The sequence below is a fragment of the Lagopus muta genome, chromosome 7, assembly GCF_023343835.1.
Source record: "Lagopus muta isolate bLagMut1 chromosome 7, bLagMut1 primary, whole genome shotgun sequence".
Taxonomy (NCBI): domain Eukaryota; kingdom Metazoa; phylum Chordata; class Aves; order Galliformes; family Phasianidae; genus Lagopus; species Lagopus muta.
In genome coordinates, this window is record NC_064439.1 from 48369348 (window position 1) to 48389369 (window position 20022).

General features: G+C 55.1%; 2 protein-coding genes across 2 annotated transcripts in view; one reads left to right on the top strand and one right to left on the bottom strand.

Annotated features, from left to right (window-relative positions):
• The window catches only part of LOC125695655 (uncharacterized), a 123205-nt gene that overhangs the window by 90801 nt on the left and 12382 nt on the right, over positions 1-20022 (bottom strand). The window contains exons 4-5 of the mRNA XM_048950368.1: positions 9644-9742; positions 9021-9215 (exon numbers count right to left, since the gene is read on the bottom strand). Coding sequence (XP_048806325.1) covers positions 9021-9215; positions 9644-9742 — 294 coding nt within the window. The remainder of the gene's footprint in view (positions 1-9020; positions 9216-9643; positions 9743-20022) is intronic.
• LOC125695654 (uncharacterized) overlaps positions 1-20022 on the top strand; it is a 90066-nt gene that overhangs the window by 35991 nt on the left and 34053 nt on the right. The gene's annotated exons all lie outside the window — the stretch shown is intronic.

The following is a 20022-nucleotide window of genomic DNA, read 5'->3' on the forward strand; positions in this document are numbered from 1 at the left end:
CCCTTTCGGTGCCCTTTGGCTCTGGCTCTGAACTCTGTTATACAGGCTCCACTTCAGATCATCTTCTTCCAAGGCCCTGAACTGTTGTCTGGTGCAGAATCCCTCGAGTGCTGCTTAGCACTGAGTGCACAGCGTCCCCAGGTTCCTTCTCCCCGCTGCAGTGCCGTCCTCAGGGAATTCCAGAGGCTTTGCTCACTGACCTCTTCTGCCTCAGTCCAGCAGCGCAGCTCAAGGAAGCAGCTTTCTGCATTTTCACAGCATGTCATTCTTACGGCGTGTTGTGTCCAAAACTTCCTCTCCACAGGTGATTCTCAGCATTCTGGCTGTCGTGTTACCACTCTTCTCGTGATCTGATTCAAAGAGGCAGTGAAATGAACGCTTTTCTGGCACAATGCACTGAAGGTTCAGTCTGTATTGTAGGGGTCTGAGCATGGGCCCGTTTGTGTGACACATAGTTGTTGTGATGGACTGAGAGCTAAGGTATTTTAAAAGACGTAGGAGCTTTTGTGTGTAAGAGTTTGGTATGAATAATAAAGTTTCTGGCTTTTTACTCGGGGGAATGCAAGTTAGTGGCATTCTTCCATTTTGTGTTGGATGGTGCTTGTCTGAAAGCTGCGATATGCTCATTTCTGGTTTGCAGATAAGGCATTTTTAGAGCAAGCTGATAATGCAGCAAGGTCTGTGAAACCCTAAAGTTGTGGTTGGCAGAAAGACAGTTTGGGAAATGAGGTCACCATTACCTGACTGTTGTGTTGTGGTTTTCTTTTTAATTATTTTCTGAACTTTAAATCCTGTCACGTCTCCTGTAGTGGCCACTGTTGCTGTTTCACCAGTAGAACCCAAGATGGACGGAATCCCAAGCTGGCAGCTTGAGCCTGAAGGCCTGAAGCTTCAGAGAGGTGACTTCACTGCATGAAGGCAGCACCAGGAGAGAAACAGCTGTGCAGTGTGATTTGGGAAGGGAACGTCTGAGTGCAGACTCATCTCTGACACTGCAGCAATAGGTTGGATCTGGGAGCAGAGTGTTTTGCAGAGCTCCTGGTAGGAGTTGCTCTCTGGAGCCACAGCTCTGCAGTTATTTGTCCTTTGGAGATGCATATTTATTTGGATTAACTTCACAGGGAGCCTAGACAGTGCTAGCTGGGTCTTGACTAGCTGACTGCTGGATGTGTAAAACGAGGTGGCATAAATTTGCCCTCACAGCTATAAGTAGTGAGGTGGGAGTTAAACTCACCATGGGGAAAGACAGAGATGGGAACGCATGCCCAAAAGCAGCCTGGGGTTTGAGTGTGGTGAGCACCTCTCTCTGTAGTGTTGGTAACCCTAAATGCAGCGGTTGCTTTGGTTTACTGTTGGTTTGTCACAGTGATGATCTCTGTGGCATCATGCAGGGCACTGCCTGCTCTGCACACTATGAGGAGTTGGACTCCATGCACACAACCAGGGGTTGCATCCAGGATGGAGTTGGGGTTAAAATGATGCTGTTCTGTGTTGTCTGAGGTAGCAGAGAAAATGCAGTGAGTGCACGGCCTGCTTGCTGGAGCAAAGTGCTGCAAGGCACAGGCAGATGGCTGGTGCTGGGTACGGTGCTCAGAGCTCCCAGCTGGAATCAGAGCTCTGAGGTCTGTTTTGAACTTTGTTAATACAAAACTCTCTCTTCCCTGCTTTCTGAACTGCTATGACCAACCAAACTAACCAACCCCACTGAAGCCCTAACGCTCCTTTTGCAGCTGCTTCAGACCTCTGCCATCTCCCATTGTTTCTGTTCTGGTGATTTGGTCTGTGAACAGCAACGAGCTTCCAGTGGTGCTGTTGTTGCTGTTGTTTTTAAAGAGGGAATGCCCAAAGGGTTCCAGTCTGAAAAGGGCTCACATTTGCACTGTGATCAGGAGAAGGTTGGGGTGTTCCTCGTTTTCCCTTGGCCCCAAGTATGAGGTGAGCTGCTTTTTGCAGGAGCTGACTGGCATCACACCCAGATGCCTTTGGTTCCCACTTAGTTGCCTTATTGCTAATTCAGAAAGAAGAATTGGAGTGGTGGTGCTGGTCGTGTATTGGCAGTGCACCAAGTAGCAGAAGAGATAAATGGGCAGGGCACTGCAGGCGCAAACTTCTTCTCTTCCTGCCGTTGCCCGTTTTTGTTATTCTGCTTAAGGCAGAGCACCCCGGCCTTGTCTGGGGTCTGCAGGCACGGCTCTGATGGAAGAGGTAGCAGGAGGGCTGTTGGAACAGGGACTGTGGTGTTTTAAAGTAGCAGCTGAGCACAAATGTTTGCTGTTGGGCTTCGTGGGAGAAGGGGCACAGGCAGGTACAGCTCCCACAGAGCTTCTGTTAGCTGGCTTCTGTTGTGAATGCTGAAACCTCAGGCTTCCTGCACTGACTGCAGATTTTCACTTCACTGGGGTATTTGCAATGCATGGATGTCATACTGTAATACTTGAATAAACCTTTTTTCTGTCTCTGGGTGAGCACTTGCACTTCCCCCTCCTGCTCTGTGTTGTTCTAGTCTTTCAACTGACTTTTGTCTCCAGAGCTTCAGGGAGTGATGCACCAAAAGAAGCACTGGTCGCTCCACCAGAGTCCCGTTCAGGAGGGAAAATGCCCGATCCCTGAAGATGCCTGGTGCACAGATGGGTCCAGCAAGGGCAACCCGAGCAAGTGGAGAGCAATAGCGTACCATCCTTCCAGCGAGACGATGCGGTTCGATGAGGGGGATGGTCAGAGCAGCCAATGGGCAGAACTGCGAGCCATGTGGATGGTTATAACCAAGGAACCCGGTGATGGCATCCTGAACATCTGCACAGATGGTTGGGCTGTGTGCCGGGGGCTCACTCTTTGCATTGCACCGTGGGCCACCCAGGAATGGACTGTCCACCCCACGATCTGGGGCAAGGATGTGGTTGGAGATACGGAATGCAGTCAGACACAGGACTGCAAGTGCTACCGAGCTGCTGGTCATCAGCCCAGTGGCGTGGCCTGCTTGCACACTTGACACTCGCCCCGTGTATCTGCTCATTCCTAGGTGAATCCAAGTGGTTTCGACCCAGGCCCAGTGGTGGTGCACTGAGAGCTTCCTTCAGTGACGAGCTCTCAGGAAGCACGAATCGCTGCAGGTCTGATGGCTGCCTTCCACAGGACAACAGTGATGGGGATAAGGAGTTGATCCACCCTCCGGCCCTCATTTCTCCTGGCTCTGCTGAAGATGCTGACCTGAGCCCAGCAGCCATCGCAGTCCCCAGCCTGGGTTGTGACCCAGTGTCTTTGCAGTGCAGCCCAGCCAAGCGGAGTCCGAGTGCCCAGCCAGCAGCAGCTCCACGAGGAGCAGGTGGGCATCGCTGAGGAGCAGCCGAGCCTCTTGGAGGAGGGCTTAGAATCAGGCAGCCGGTTCCAGGCAGCGGGCAGCGCACACAGGGGTGGTGCAGTCACACTTCTCTCCAAATTCAGTGCTTGATTAAATCCAAACCAATCTTTATTCTGTGATGAGCAAACCACGCTGTCTACCAAATGGTGTCAAAATATTCTTTCTCACCCTTCAGTTTCCTTTCCTGCATGTGATACAGCAGCCCGCTGATCATCGGGGGCTCAGTTTGCCACCAGGGAGTGTCAGCGGTCACTGAAGGCTTCGTTGGCTGTCAGAGGGCTGCACTGATCATCAGAGATCTTCACTGAGGTCAGAGGGCTTTGCTAATCAGCAGAGGGTGTAATTGGTCATCAGAGAGGAGATCTGAGGTTCCCGAGGGAGGGGATTTGGGGACTCCTTGTTGGGTAGGTAGTGGTGGAGGGGAAGTGGGACTGAAGTGCTGAAGCAGATCCAAGTGAGGGGCAATTGGCTGCGATAAGAGAGGGGGTAAAAGAAGGCCATAGATAAGGTGGAAGAAAGGGTGAAGGGTTTGGGAGGAAGTGGAAGGAGGAACTGGGAGAGAGCAGAGGGAGGGTACTGGGGCTGCTTGGCAGCACGGGGAGCTCTGTCCTTTTTGGAGCAGGCAGCACAGAGGGGATGGAGAGGCCCATGGGTGCAGCACATGGGGTGCGGGGTATGGAGCTGGGGACCCCTCCCACCACTTAGAGGTGGCCTCTGCCAGGCAGGAGCAGACACAAACAGCCCCTGGTGAGCATGGGGACGCAGATACACAGTGCATGGCTCTGCTGAGGGCTTTATTGATCACTGGAGGATGCCAGAGCTGATCACATCCCTAGGACACCTCGAGACCCTCCTCCTCTGCACAGCTGTCCAAAGCATGAGGGAAGCTCTGCAGGTGGCAATGGTCCCCCTGGTACGGGGCAGGGATGGCGCCCTCCATCCCATCCATCCCCAGGCCCTGACACACAGTGCTCAGGGCTCCAGAGATCCCCAGGGTCCCTCAGTGTCCCTGCTGCAGTGCCACCCTTATTGTAACAGACTTCTGCCCTACGTCCAATCTAAACTCTCTGACTCTTTCCCCTTCTTTCTTGCAGCTTCCCTGAAGATACCAAAGGCCAGAAGAAGAATAAGGCAGCAGAAGCTTATGCTCACACTGCATACAAATGCTACAGGAGCAGAAACAAAGCGGGAAGCTCTGGGTTCCTCCCGGGAAGGCAAAACTGCACAGAGACGCCCCGGCTGTGTTTGTCAGTGCTCTTTGTGCTCCTCGTGTGATCCCACTGCTGAGCCAGGATGGAGCTGCCCAGTGCCGCAGTGCACCGTCCAGAGCTGGGCCGGGACCTCCTCCCCTTCCTGTCCTGCAGCTCGGCGTGCAGCCTCACTTCCTCCTGTGGCAGAGCTGTTGATCCCACGAATGCCATCTGGATGCTCCTCTAACCCCGAGCTCCTGCCCACCCTGCCAAGAAAAAGCAAACCAGCCCCCCACAGCAGGGAATGCACACGGCTTCACACCGCTCCCCTTCACCCTGTCCTACCTCAGAGACCAAAGGAGCACTGATCTGGAAACTGGCACAAAACACAGCAGCGTCACTTGAAAATGCAAGTTGTGTTTTCGTTGTCATGGGTATTACAGCCCAAAGGTTGTAATAAAGTTCATGCAAAGGAGGGTAAATTACAGATATTCCATACACAAAAGCAAAGAGGAACGGTGTGAGGGTGTTTCCCAATGAGAAGGGACACATGCAGAGACCCCAGAGGGAAGTCGAGGCAAACAGTAACTGCTACACAACCAATGGTGCAGAGAGAGAATTCACTGCCAGGAGCAGCTCACAGTCCAGTGGGAAAGATTCACAGCACTGGCTGCAGGGTTGTCGTTTAATTAAAAACAATATATAGAAACAATCTGGATTTTTTTGAGCTAACTTCTACAAATATTAGGAGGGGGGGAATTGCTAAATGGTGCTGCAAGCATTGTGGGGGCAGAAGAGCCAGGGCATGGGAGGTATCTTTATGCCTATCTGCACAGCAGGCCCTGCTGCCCCTGCTTCACTCCTCCACAGAATCACACAGAACTGTAGGGGTTGGAAGGGACCTCCAGAGCTCATCGTGTCCAACCCCCTGCCAAAGCAGGTTCCCTACAGCAGGTCGCACAGGTCGGCGTCCAGGCAGGTCTTGGACATCTGCAGAGAAGGAGACTCCACAACCTCCCTGGGCAGCCTGTTCCAGTGCTTCGTCACCTCACTGTACAGAAGTTCCTTCGCACATTGGTGCAGAACTTCCTATGCTGCAGTTTCCGGCCGTTTCCCCTTGTCCTGTCTCCACTCACCACTGAAAACAGTCCGGCCTCGCCATTCAGCCCCCCACACCTTAGATATTTATAGACCTGGATCAGGTCCCCTCTCAGTCTTCTTTTCTCCAGGCTGAACAGACCCATCTCTCTCAGCCTTTCCTCACAGGGGAGATGCTCCAGGCCCTTCACCATCTTTGTGGCCCTCCGCTGGACTCTTTCCAAGAGATCCCTGTCTGTTTTGTACTGGGGAGCCCAGAACTGGACGCAGTGCTCCAGATGAGGCCTTACCAGGGCAGAGTAGAGGGGGAGGATCACCTCCCTCGACCTGCTGGCCACGCTCTTTTTAATGCACCCCAGGATGCCATTGGCCCTCTTGGCCACAAGGGCACACTGCTGGCTCATGGCCGACCTGTCATCTACCAGAACACCGAAGTCCCTCTCCGCAGAGCTCCCCTCCAGCAGCTCATCCCCCAACCTGTACTGGTGCATGCAATTATTCCTCCCCAGATGCAAGACTCTACACTTGCTTTTGTTAAACCTCATCCGGTTTTTTTTGCCCAGCTCTCAGCCTGTCCAGGTCTTGCTGAATGGCAGCACAGCCTTCAGGCTGTCAGCCAATCCTCCCAACTTCGTATCATCACAAACTTGCTGAGGGTGGCCATTATCCCCTCATCAAGGTCATTGATGAAGATGTTGAACAAGAGCAGACCCAGCACCGACCCCTGAGGAACACCACTGGTTACAGGCCTCCAAGCGGCCTCTGCACCACCAACAGTGACCCTCTGTGCTCTGCCAGTCAGCCAGTTCTCAACCCACCTCACTGTCCACTCATCTATCCCACACTTGCTCAGCTTTGTTATAAGGATGTCGTGGGGGACAGTATCAAATGCCTTGCTGAAATCAAGGTAGGCTACATCCACTGCTCTGCCCCCGTCCACCCAGCCAGAGACAACATCATAGAAGGCCACCAGGTTGGTCAAGCACGACCTCCCCCTGGTGAACCCGTGCTGACTGCTCCTGATCACCTGCTCTTGTTCCAGTTGTCTGGAGATGACATCCTGCACAGCTGTTCCCTCACCTTTCCAGGGACAGAGGTGAGGCTGACTGGCCTATAATTGCCTGGGTCTTCCTTCTTGCTCTTTTTGAAGACCGCAGTGACATTGCCTGTCCTCCAGACTTCAGGCTCCATTCCCCTCAAGTCGTCCCTGGACTCATTAAGGAAAAGGGTGACAGAGAACAAAGGGGAAACCACTGGCTACCAATGTGACAGCTTCCCACGGGGGGGAGGGGCGGGGAAGTTTGGTGGGAGAGAAAACACCAGTGAATTCTGTTTCTCTCCACCTCAAGAAGGCTTTCCTCACTCTCTCACCACAGCCTCATAGGCAAGTTGATGACATACCAGGTAAAAAAGAGGGCTACGAGGTGGGCACAAAACTACCCCAAGGGCCAGACAGAGAGGGCTGCGAGAAGTGGCAAAAAGCTCAGCTGGAAGCCAGTTAATAGAAAGGTGCCTTGGCCTCTGCCCAGCACCAGTAACGTTCCACCACTCCATCAGGGCCCTGGCAGCACAGTCTGCAGATGATGCAGAGGTACGAGGAGCAGTTTAAACAGCACATCATCGTGCAGTAATTCAAACGCAGGAACTGCAAGGAGCGACAGGAAAACACTTGGCAAAGCAGTCGCCCCTCATGGCTCAGCAAAGCGCCCTCGCAGCGCCCTGGCACAACACGCAGCGCTGCCGTAACGCGCCTGAAGCCACTGGAGCTGCAGCAGCGCAGCACGGCTCGGTGTCCTCCAAGCTCGAGGCTGAGCTCTGCTCCGAGGCACATTCACCTGCCGCCCACCCGCTGCCCTCTCCTCCTCCCCGCTCCCAGCGCTGCTCTTCACACCATTCCACCCACACCTGCGCTCCTCGTGCCCCAACGCCAGGCTGATGTGCAGGCCACGGCTGCCCGCGTGCAGCTGGGCTTCCCGGGGCAAACAGCAACCCTCAGCACAGCCCAGGGCTGAAAAAGCCACCAGGAAGAGAGGCAAGCTCCAGGGGCTGAGTGCAGGGACGCCTTGCTTCCTCCTGGGCCGCTTCCCCTCCTTCGTGCTTTTGCTAGCGGTCCTTGGAGAGCAAGGGCAAGCTCACAGCCTGTGGCCAGCAGTTACAGGTGGGCTGAAAGGCCACCCGTTGGGAAGACCAACAAGGAAACGGGGGAAAACCAGCAGAATTTCAGGGGAGAGCTGACTGGTTCATGGCCCCACGATTGCCAGCCCAAGCACGGCACCTTTTGACCAGCTACGGAAAGAGGCAGCACCGTGTGGAAAAAGTTGGTTTCTCTTTTATTCAATGTAAAAGGCTCTGGCTTGTATTTATCAACACAGCCCAAAATGAAACCCCAGCGCCCAGGGTTTCTGCTTAGCAATGAGTCAATCAGCCTCCAGGCAGACACAAGGAGAAGCCTGACCCTGTGGCTACGTCAGCTCCTCTCCCTCCAGGCCTGGCTAGCCGTACTTCAATCTCACACTAGACCGGCCCTGGCCCTGAACAGACGCAGCCGGAAGGAACACAGCCTCTCCATCTCTTGCCATAGATGAAGACCTGGCTCTGGCAAGCCCTCTTTGCTTGGAATGCAGCACAAGCCCTTCCCTTCCAGGTGCTTCAGTTCCGCTGCCCTGTCCGTGACAGAGAAAGCACGGCCATGCCACAAAACCGGATGCTGACTCAGTCCACTGCCTTTGGTGCCACCTCCGAGGGAGCATTCCAGCTGATTCGAGTGTCCTGTGGGCCTTCTCGCTCCAGCCCTGCTCGGTTCTTTTTGCTCTCCTTCTTGGCTTTCTTCCTCAGCAGAGCAGCACTTGCCTTGGCTTTCTTCACTGTCTAGCCAGACCGAGTCCCAAGACTGTGCCAGTCCTACAAGAATCAAGGCACAAACGGTCAGGGAACCTTCACAGGTAACAAGTGGCTGACAGCTCGCGTGGGGAGCTCAAGTCACCGCCCGGGCAGCTGTGGCTGCCAGCACTGCAAACCGCCTTCCTGACATCAGGGTACGCCAGAAACTCCCCTCTATCTCCTTCCCCAAAGTCCCATACGAACTGGAACTCAAAGCCATCTCCTGCAAGGCAGCGCCTGCACAGGGCTTGGACACTGCCCGGCAGCACACACAGCACAGCAGCAGCAGCAGCAGCACGATAAGATGAGTTTGCACCTCCAGGCTCCTTGCGTGCCACCACGAACAGCACGCACGCCCAAGGAAGGGCAGAACAAACTGCCGCACTCTCAGCAATGCCACGGCGCGCTACCATAGGCAACGGCTCCAGCTGGTTCCCTCCCAGCCCATTTCCTCAGCATTTCTATCAACCTCTATCAAACAGAGCACTACTTACTGTCTCTGGGCACTTGGGAACTGGCAGGGTTATGGCCCACACGCACACAAGCTGGAAAACAGCTCCAAACAAGAGGCCAGAGCGCAGCACGTTCTCCATCAGCGTGGGCTCAGGGATCTCAGGGGGCGAGAAATGCAGCTCAGCGGCCATAGCGCAGACAGCCTGCTGCTCTGCTGCTCTCCAGGAGGCTGCTTTCTACAAGGGGGAAACGAGAGCCATCATTCCATTCGTGCGCTCCGACGCTGTGACTTCCTGCTAGCAAAAACTCCCAGCCTGACTCACAGACGTGCTCTCAAGATAGCCTTGGTCTTCCGACCCAACCACAAGGAGGGACGCCAAACTTGCATTTCAGCAAGAGCTGAACAGGCAAGAATCAACTTCTCCCTGAGCTTGATCGCACACGCACGACCACTGTCTCATGAACACGAACAACAAGAGTATTCCTATCATCAGCTGCACATTTGCATCTACCTGGCTACGTACGTGTTCACGGCCTTGCTGCTGCTGTGCCGGACGGCACCAAGCACAGCAATAAAGCACGCAGAAAGCCCATCTGCTGAGGACAGGGGCATGAGCTGGGCTCACGCCTCAGCACTGCTTACTGCAAAGGAAGGCACACCTACCTGGCAACGGCCACGCACGATGCTCGAGACACAGGCACACACTGTTCTCCTGAGGCCCAACGCAACGGCGCAGCCACTCACACTCTGCTCCTCGACGGTCTGCAACACAAAAGTCACAAGCTGCAAATTCAATCCATCCAAGATGCCATCGGGCCTCCGTGCTCACGGCACTCGCACTCATGTCTTCGCATGAGCAATCAGGCGTGTGCTTACCGAGTGAGCGCTGCTCACTGCCACCTGACACCAGCAATCTACCCCTAACTGTCAAGTATGAACAGGAACCTATGCCTAACACTAAAAGACTACAACTAACCTATGCCCAACTCTAACAGAAGAACAGGAACCTATGCCTAACACTAAAACACTACAAGTAACCTATGCCTAACTCAAGAACAGGAACCTATGCCTAACACTAAAAGACTAAAAGTAACCTATGCCTAACTCTAAAATATGAACAATAATCTACTCCTAACACTAACACTAAAATCAACAACAACAACAGAACTATAGTTCCCGAAGCATTTAAATGGGAAGAGGAGAACTTGGCTCCCCAGGAGGCTCGGAGGAGGAGCTGATGGAAACTCATGCCACCCAGCTAATGCTGGGGGCGGGGGCCGCGCAGCGGGTAGGGAGCCGAGCGCCTGGACCAGCGGCGGTGGGACGGCGCCGATGCGGGGCCTGGCACGGTGGTGTGGTGCCAGGCCAGCTGTGCCGCAGGCGGATCCACCTCCATGGGCTCATCCGGAGGTGGATCCACCTCCATGGGCTCATCCGGAGGTGGATCCACCTCCATGGGCTCCACGGAGGTGGTCACAGCGCTGGTCCAGGCGCGATGGAAACGGAATCGCTGCCCCCTCCTCCGCTTGATCTTCAAGGCGGCCCCCCTCCTCCTCTTCGCTTCTGGGAAGCCAAGCTCCCTCTTCCCATTTAAAAGAGGGCAAATTTCGCCCCTCGCTCTCTTCACTCCAGGCATGGCTGCCAGAGCTCACAGAGGCGAGTGCGTTGGCCGGGGCAGCGGTGACCAAGGTGACGGCTGTGATGCGGCAAAGGTTCTAAAATGGCAGCCGCACTGCTGGCAATGGCGTTCCACATAGCATGAGGAGGGGGCTGCAGGACAGGGCACGGGACGGCAGCTAGAAGGCACTCCCCCGTGCCCAGCGGGCAGCCCTTCTCTCCGGCAAGCAAGAGGCCCCAGAGGAGCCGGCCCCGAGCAAAGGGCCCTCGGCCTCCTTCATCCTCTCCCTTCTTCCACACGGGAATCTCTTGGGGCTGGCACACGCAGCACACAGCGCCGTGTTCAGGGGCCTCCCGAGCCCAACGCCAACAACAGCAGGCTCCAAAGCGCACCTCACCACGCCTGCCTCCTGGCACACACAAGCTCCGCTTTCCACCTTAGCACCCAGCGCCTCTTCTTGCGCCTCACGGCTGCGGATTCAACCATTCCCTACCAGAAATACCGCCAGCTGCATTTTCATTACAACCACTCTCACTCCATTCCACATCCGCGCACAATGCTGGCACACACACACGGGGCCACCCTGGCTCACCGATGCCTTGCGGGGACCCACACAACAGCAGGAGCCGAGCAGGCAGAAACGTGCCGTGCTCCTGACTGATGGCAGTCTGAAAATCTCCCTCTCCCTCCCCCCCACTCGACTAAGGCAGCACTCCTCCCAAGCAACAAACACAATCACACACAACTGCAGCCCTGCCTCGTCCCGACAACGGACGTCCACAGGAAGCACATCTTCACAAACCTTCTTCCAGCTCCGCACCCTCCGGCCAACACAGCACCCACGCGCCTTGCTCCACTGCCCGCCCGCCCACCTGGGCTTTGCTGGTGACAACTCGGCCCTACGGGGCCTCCTCCTTCACACACCCCAAACACCAACAAAGCTCCGCACTCGCACGGCCTTCCCTGAGAGGAAGCTGCCCCCCGACCCCGCACCACTCGCCGGCGTCGCACGCATCGCCTCTGTGTGCCAGCAGCACCGCCAGCTCCTCCCCCGAGCGCCCCTCCATGCCCCCGCGCCCAGGCCCGACCCCGTTTTTTCCCCTTAAATACAACTTTTTCTGCCAGAAATTCCTGTTTTTCCTATTAAATCTGGGGTCTTTCTCCTTACACGTGGCTTTTTCTGCTAGAAATCCCTGTTTTTCCATTAAATCGGGGGTTTTCTACCAGGAATCCCTGTTTCTCTCCTAAAGTCTGGGGTTTTTTTTCCCCTTAAATATGGCTTTTTCAGCTAGAAATCCCTGTTTTCCCCCTTCAATCTAAGGTTTTTCCCCTTAAATACGGCTTTTTCTCCCAGAAATCTATGTTTTTTCCCCTTCCATCTGGGGTATTTCCCCTTACATGTGGTTTTTTTCTGCTAGAAATCCCTGTTTTTCCTCTTAAATCCAGTGTTTTCTCGCAGAAATCCCTGTTTTCAACTTAAATATGGCTTTTTCTCCCAGATATCCCTGTTTCTCTCCCCTTAAAAACAGGGTTTTTCCCCTTAAATATGGATTTTTCTGCTAGAAATCCCTATTTTTGCATTAAATCTGGGGTTTTTTCCCCTCAAATATGGCTTTTTCTGCTAGATATCCCTGTTTTTCCATTAAATCTGGGGTTTTCTCCCAGAAATCCCTGTTTTTCCTCTTATATCTGGGGGTTTCCCCTTAAAAATGGCTTTTTCTCCCAGAAATCCCTGTTTTTCCCCTTCAATCTGGGGTTTTCACAGAATTGTAGGGGTTGGAAGGGACCTCCAGAGCTCATCGTGTCCAACCCCCTGCCAAAGCAGGTTCCCTACAGCAGGTCGCACAGGTCGGCATCCAGGCAGGTCTTGGACATCTGCAGAGAAGGAGACTCCCCCACCTCCCTGGGCAGCCTGTTCCATTGCTCAGTCACCTCACTGTACAGAAGTTCTTGTGCACATTGGTGCGGAACTTCCTATGCTGCAGTTTCCGGCCGTTTCCCCTTGTCCTGTCTCCACTCACCACTGAAAAGGGTCCGGCCTCGCCATTCTGCCCCCCACACCTTAGATATTTATAGACCTGGATCAGGTCCCCTCTCAGTCTCCTTTTCTCCAGGCTGAACAGACCCAGTTCACTCAGCCTTTCCTCATAGCAGAGATGCTCCAGGCCCTTCACCATCTTCGTGGCCCTCCGCTGGACTGTTTCCAAGAGATCCCTGTCTGTTTTGTACTGGGGAGCCCAGAACTGGACGCAGTGCTCCAGATGAGGTCTTACCAGGGCAGAGCAGAGGGGGAGGATCACCTCCCTCGACCTGCTGGCCACGCTCTTTTTAATGCACCCCAGGATGCCATTGGCCCTCTTGGCCACAAGGGCACACTGCTGGCTCATGGCCGACCTGTCGTCCACCAGGACACCCAGGTCCCTCTCCGCAGAGCTCCCCTCCAGCAGCTCATCCCCCAACCTGTAGTGGTGCACGCAGTTATTCCTCCCCAGATGCAAGACTCTACACTTGCTTTTGTTAAACCTCATCCGGTTTTTTTTGCCCAGCTCTCAGCCTGTCCAGGTCTTGCTGAATGGCAGCACAGCCTTCAGGCTGTCAGCCAATCCTCCCAACTTCGTATCATCACAAACTTGCTGAGGGTGGCCATTATCCCCTCATCAAGGTCATTGATGAAGATGTTGAACAAGAGCGGACCCAGCACAGACCCCTGAGGAACACCGCTGCTTACAGGCCTCCAAGCGGCCTCTGCACCACCACCAATGACCCTCTGTGCTCTGCCAGTCAGCCAGTTCTCAACCCACCTCACTGTCCACTCATCTATCCCACACTTGCTCAGCTTTGTTATAAGGATGTCGTGGGGGACAGTATCAAATGCCTTGCTGAAATCAAGGTAGACTACATCCTCTGCTCTGCCCCCATCCACCCAGCCAGAGACAACAGCATAGAAGGCTACCAGGTTGGTCAAGCACGACCTCCCCCTGGTGAACCCGTGCTGACTACTCCTGATCACCTCCTCTTCTTCCAGTTGTCTGGAGAAGACATCTAGCAGCAGCTGTTCCCTCACCTTTCCAGGGACAGAGGTGAGGCTGACTGGCCTATAATTGCCTGGGTCTTCCTTCTTGCTCTTTTTGAAGACCTCAGTGACATTGCCTGTCCTCCAGACTTCAGGCTTCATTCCCCTCAAGTCGTCCCTGGACTCATTAAGGAAAAGGGTGACAGAGAACAAAGGGGAAACCACTGGCTACCAATGTGACAGCTTCCCAGGGGGGGGAGGGGTGGGGAAGTTTGGTGGGAGAGAAAACACCAGTGAATTCTGTTTCTCTCCACCTCAAGAAGGCTTTCCTCACTCTCTCACCACAGCCTCATAGGCAAGTTGATGACATACCAGCTAAAAAAGAGGGCTACGAGGTGGGCACAAAACTACCCCAAGGGCCAGACAGAGAGGGCTGCGAGAACTGGCAAGAAGCTCAGCTGGAAGCCAGTTAATAGAAAGGTGCCTTGGCCTCTGCCCAGCACCAGTAACGTTCCACCACTCCATCAGGGCCCTGGCAGCACAGTCTGCAGATGATGCAGAGGTACGAGGAGCAGTTTAAACAGCACATCATCGTGCAGTAATTCAAACGCAGGAACTGCAAGGAGCGACAGGAAAACACTTGGCAAAGCAGTCGCCCCTCATGGCTCAGCAAAGCGCCCTCGCAGCGCCCTGGCACAACACGCGGCGCTGCCGTAACGCGCCTGAAGCCACTGGAGCTGCAGCAGCGCAGCACGGCTCGGTGTCCTCCAAGCTCGAGGCTGAGCTCTGCTCCGAGGCACATTCACCTGCCGCCCACCCGCTGCCCTCTCCTCCTCCCCGCTCCCAGCGCTGCTCTTCACACCATCCCACCCACACCTCCGCTCCTCGTGCCCCAACGCCAGGCTGATGTGCAGGCCACGGCTGCCCGCGTGCAGCTGGGCTTCCCGGGGCAAACAGCAACCCTCAGCACAGCCCAGGGCTGAAAAAGCCACCAGGAAGAGAGGCAAGCTCCAGGGGCTGAGTGCAGGGACGCCTTGCTTCCTCCCGGGCCGCTTCCCCTCCTTCGTGCTTTTGCTAGCGGTCCTTGGAGAGCAAGGGCAGGCTCACAGCCTGTGGCCAGCAGTTACAGGTGGGCTGAAAGGCCACCCGTTGGGAAGACCAACAAGGAAACGGGAAAACCAGCAGAATTTCAGGGGAGAGCCGACTGGTTCATGGCCCCACGATTGCCAGCCCAAGCACGGCACCTTTTGACCAGCTACGGAAAGAGGCAGCACCGTGTGGAAAAAGTTGGTTTCGCTTTTATTCAATGCAAAAGGCTCTGGCTTGTATTTATCAACACAGCCCAAAATGAAACCCCAGCGCCCAGGGTTTCTGCTTAGCAACGAGTCAATCAGCCTCCAGGCAGACACAAGGAGAAGCCTGACCCTGTGGCTACGTCAGCTCCTCTCCCTCCAGGCCCGGCCAGCCGTACTTCAATCTCACACTAGACCGGCCCTGGCCCTGAACAGACGCAGCCGGAAGGAACACAGCCTCTCCATCTCTTGCCATAGATGAAGACCTGGCTCTGGCAAGCCCTCTTTGCTTGGAATGCAGCACAAGCCCTTCCCTTCCAGGTGCCTCAGTTCCGCTGCCCTGTCCGTGACAGAGAAAGCACGGCCATGCCACAAAACCGGACGCTGACTCAGTCCGCTGCCTTTGGTGCCACCTCCGAGGAAGCATTCCAGCTGATTCGAGTGTCCTGTGGGCCTTCTCGCTCCAGCCCTGCTCGGTTCTTTTTGCTCTCCTTCTGGGCTTTCTTCCTCAGCAGAGCAGCACTTGCCTTGGCTTTCTTCACTGTCTGGCCAGACCGAGTCCCAAGACTGTGCCAGTCCTACAAGAATCAAGGCACAAACGGTCAGGGAACCTTCACAGGTAACAAGTGGCTGACAGCTCGCGTGGGGAGCTCAAGTCACCGCCCGGGCAGCTGTGGCTGCCAGCACTGCAAACCGCCTTCCTGACATCAGGGTACGCCAGAAACTCCCCTCTATCTCCTTCCCCAAAGTCCCATACGAACTGGAACTCAAAGCCATCTCCTGCAAGGCAGCGCCTGCACACGGCTTGGACACTGCCCGGCAGCACACACAGCACAGCAGCAGCAGCAGCAGCACGATACGATGAGTTTGCACCTCCAGGCTCCTTGCATGCCACCAGGAACAGCACGCACGCCCAAGGAAGGGCAGAACAAACTGCCGCACTCTCAGCAATGCCACGGTGCGCTACCGTAGGCAACGGCTCCAGCTGGTTCCCTCCCAGCCCATTGCCTCTGCATTTCTATCAACCTCTATCAAACAGAGCGCTACTTACTGTCTCTGGGCACTTGGGAACTGGCAGGGTTATGGCCCACACGCACACAAGCTGGAGAACGGCTCCAAAGTAGAGGCCGGAGCGCAGCACGTTCTCCATCAGCGTGGGCTCAGGGATCTCAGGGGGCGAGAAATGCAGCTCAGCGGCCATAGCGCAGACAGCCTGCTGCTCTGCTGCTCTCCAGGAGGCTGCTTTCTACAAGGGGGAAACGAGAGCCATCATTCCATTCGTGCGCTCTGACGCTGTGACTTCCTGCTGGCAAAAACTCCCAGCCTGACTTACAGACGTGCTCTCAAGATAGCCTTGGTCTTCCGACCCAACCACAAGGAGGGACGCCAAACTTGCATTTCAGCAAGAGCTGAACAGGCAAGAATCAACTTCTCCCTGAGCTTGATCACGCACGCACGACCACTGTCTCATGAACACCAACAAGAGTATTCCTACCATCAGCTGCACATTTGCATCTACCTGGCTACGTACGTGTTCACGGCCTTGCTGCTGCTGTGCCGTACGGCACCAAGCACAGCAATAAAGCACGCAGAAAGCCCATCTGCTGAGGACAGGGGCATGAGCTGGGCTCACGCCTAAGCACTGCTTACTGCAAAGGAAGGCACACCTACCTGGCAACGGCCACGCAGGATGCTCGAGACACAGGCACACACTGTTCTCCTGAGGCCCAACACAACGGCGCAGCCACTCACACTCTGCTCCTCGACGGTCTGCAACACAAAAGTCACAAGCTGCAAATTCAATCCATCCAAGATGCCATCGGGCCTCCGTGCTCACGGCACTCGCACTCATGTCTTCGCATGAGCAATCAGGCGTGTGCTTACCGAGTGAGCGCTGCTCACTGCCACCTGACACCAGCAATCTACCCCTAACTGTCAAGTATGAACAGGAACCTATGCCTAACACTAAAAGACTACAACTAACCTATGCCTAACTCTAACAGAAGAACAGGAACCTATGCCTAACACTAAAACACTACAAGTAACCTATGCCTAACTCTAAAATGCGAACAATAATCTACTCCTAACACTAACACTAACACTAAAATCAACAACAACAACAGAACTATAATTCCTGAAGCATTTAAATGGGAAGAGGAGAACTTGGCTCCCCAGGAGGCTCGGAGGAGGAGCTGATGGAAACTCATGCCACCCAGCTAATGCTGGGGGCGGGGGCCGCGCAGTGGGTAGGGAGCCGAGCGCCTGGACCAGCGGCGGTGGGACGGCGCCGATGCGGGGCCTGGCACGGTGGTGTGGTGCCAGGCCAGCTGTGCCGCAGGCGGATCCACCTCCATGGGCTCATCTGGAGGTGGATCCACCTCCATGGGCTCATCCGGAGGTGGATCCACCTCCATGGGCTCCACGGAGGTGGTCACAGCGCTGGTCCAGGCGCGATGGAAACGGAATCGCTGCCCCCTCCTCCGCTTGATCTTCAAGGCGGCCCCCCTCCTCCTCTTCGCTTCTGGGAAGCCAAGCTCCCTCTTCCCATTTAAAATAGGGCAAATTGTGCCCCTCGCTCTCTTCACTCCAGGCATGGCTGCCAGAGCACACAGAGGCGAGTGCGTTGGCCGGGGCAGCGGTGACCAAGGTGACGGCTGTGATGCGGCAAAGGTTCTAAAATGGCAGCCGCACTGCTGGCAATGGCGTTCCACATAGCATGAGGAGGGGGCTGCAGGACAGGGCACAGGACGGCAGCTAGAAGGCACTCCCCGTGCCCAGCGGGCAGCCCTTCTCTCTGTGGCAAGGAAGAGGCCACAGAGGAGCTGGCCCCGAGCAAAGGGCCCTCGGCCTCCTTCATCGTCTCCCTTCTTCCACACGGGAATCTCTTGGGGCTGGCACACGCAGCACACAGCGCCGTGTTCAGGGGCCTCCCGAGCCCAGCGCCAACAACAGCAGGCTCCAAAGCGCACCTCACCACGCCTGCCTCCTGGCACACACAAGCTCCGCTTTCCACCTTAGCACCCAGCGCCTCTTCTTGCGCCTCACGGCTGCGGATTCAACCATTCCCTACCAGAAATACCGCCAGCTGCATTGTCATTACAACCACTCTCACTCCATTCCACATCCGCGCACAGTGCTGGCACACACACACGGGGCCACCCTGGCTCACCGATGCCTCGCAGGGACCCACACAACAGCAGGAGCCAAGCAGGCCGAAACGTGCCGTGCTCCTGACTGATGGCAGTCTGAAAATCTCCCTCTCCCTCCCCCCCACTCGACTAAGGCAGCACTCCACCCAAGCAACAAACACAATCACACACAACTGCAGCCCTGCCTCGTCCCGACAACGGACGTCCACAGGAAGCACATCTTCACAAACCTTCTTCCAGCTCCGCACCCTCCGGCCAACACAGCACCCACGCGCCTTGCTCCACTGCCCGCCCGCCCGCCCGGGCTTTGCTGGTGACAACTCGGCCCTACGGGGCCTCCTCCTTCACACACCCCAAACACCAACACAGCTCCGCACTCGCACGGCCTTCCCTGAGAGGAAGCTGCCCCCCGACCCCGCACCACTCGCCGGCGCCGCATGCATCACCTCTGCGTGCCAGCAGCACCGCCAGCTCCTCCCCCGAGCGCCCCTCCATGCCCCCGCACCCAGGCCCGACCCCGTTTTTCCCCTTAAATACAACTTTTTCTGCCAGAAATTCCTGTTTTTCCTATTAAATCTGGGGTCTTTCTCCTTATACGTGGCTTTTTCTGCTAGAAATCCCTGTTTTTCCATGAAATCGGGGGTTTTCTACCAGGAATCCCTGTTTCTCTCCTAAAATCTGGGGTTTTTTTTCCCCTTAAATATGGCTTTTTCAGCTAGAAATCCCTGTTTTCCCCTTCAATCTAAGGTTTTTCCCCTTAAATACGGCTTTTTCTCCCAGAAATCTATGTTTTTCCCCTTCAATCTGGGGTATTTCCCCTTACATGTGGTTTTTTCTGCTAGAAATCCCTGTTTTTCCTCTTAAATCCAATGTTTTCTCGCAGAAATCCCTGTTTTCAACTTAAATATGGCTTTTTCTCCCAGATATCCCTGTTTCTCCCCTTAAAAACAGGGTTTTTCCCCTTAAATATGGATTTTTCAGCTAGAAATCCCTGTTTTTCCATTAAATCTGGGGTTTTTCCCCTCAAATATGGCTTTTTCTGCTAGATATCCCTGTTTTTCCATTAAATCTGGGATTTTCTCCCAGAAATCCCTGTTTTTCCTCTTATATCTGGGGGTTTCCCCTTAAAAATGGCTTTTTCTCCCAGAAATCCCTGTTTTTCCCCTTCAATCTGGGGTTTTCACAGAATTGTAGGGGTTGGAAGGGACCTCCAGAGCTCATCGTGTCCAACCCCCTGCCAAAGCAGGTTCCCTACAGCAGGTCGCACAGGTCGGCATCCAGGCAGGTCTTGGACATCTGCAGAGAAGGAGACTCCCCCACCTCCCTGGGCAGCCTGTTCCAGTGCTCCGTCACCTCACTGTACAGAAGTTCCTTCGCACATTGGTGCAGAACTTCCTATGCTGCAGTTTCCGGCCGTTTCCCCTTGTCCTGTCTCCACTCACCACTGAAAAGAGTCCGGCCTCGCCATTCTGCCCCCCACACCTTAGATATTTATAGACCTGGATCAGGTCCCCTCTCAGTCTTCTTTTCTCCAGGCTGAACAGACCCAGTTCACTCAGCCTTTCTCCATAGCAGAGATGCTCCAGGCCCCTCACCATCTTTGTGGCCCTCCGCTGGACTGTTTCCAAGAGATCCCTGTCTCCTTTGTACTGGGGAGCCCAGAACTGGACGCAGTGCTCCAGATGAGGCCTTACCAGGGCAGAGCAGAGGGGGAGGATCACCTCCCTCGACCTGCTGGCCACGCTCTTTTTAATGCACCCCAGGATGCCATTGGCCCTCTTGGCCACAAGGGCACACTGCTGGCTATGGCCAACCTGTCGTCCACCAGGACACCCAGGTCCCTCTCTGCAGAGCTCCCCTCCAGCAGCTCATCCCCCAACCTGTAGTGGTGCATGCAATTATTCCTCCCCAGATGCAAGACTCTACACTTGCTTTTGTTAAACCTCATCCGGTTTTTTTTTGCCCAGCTC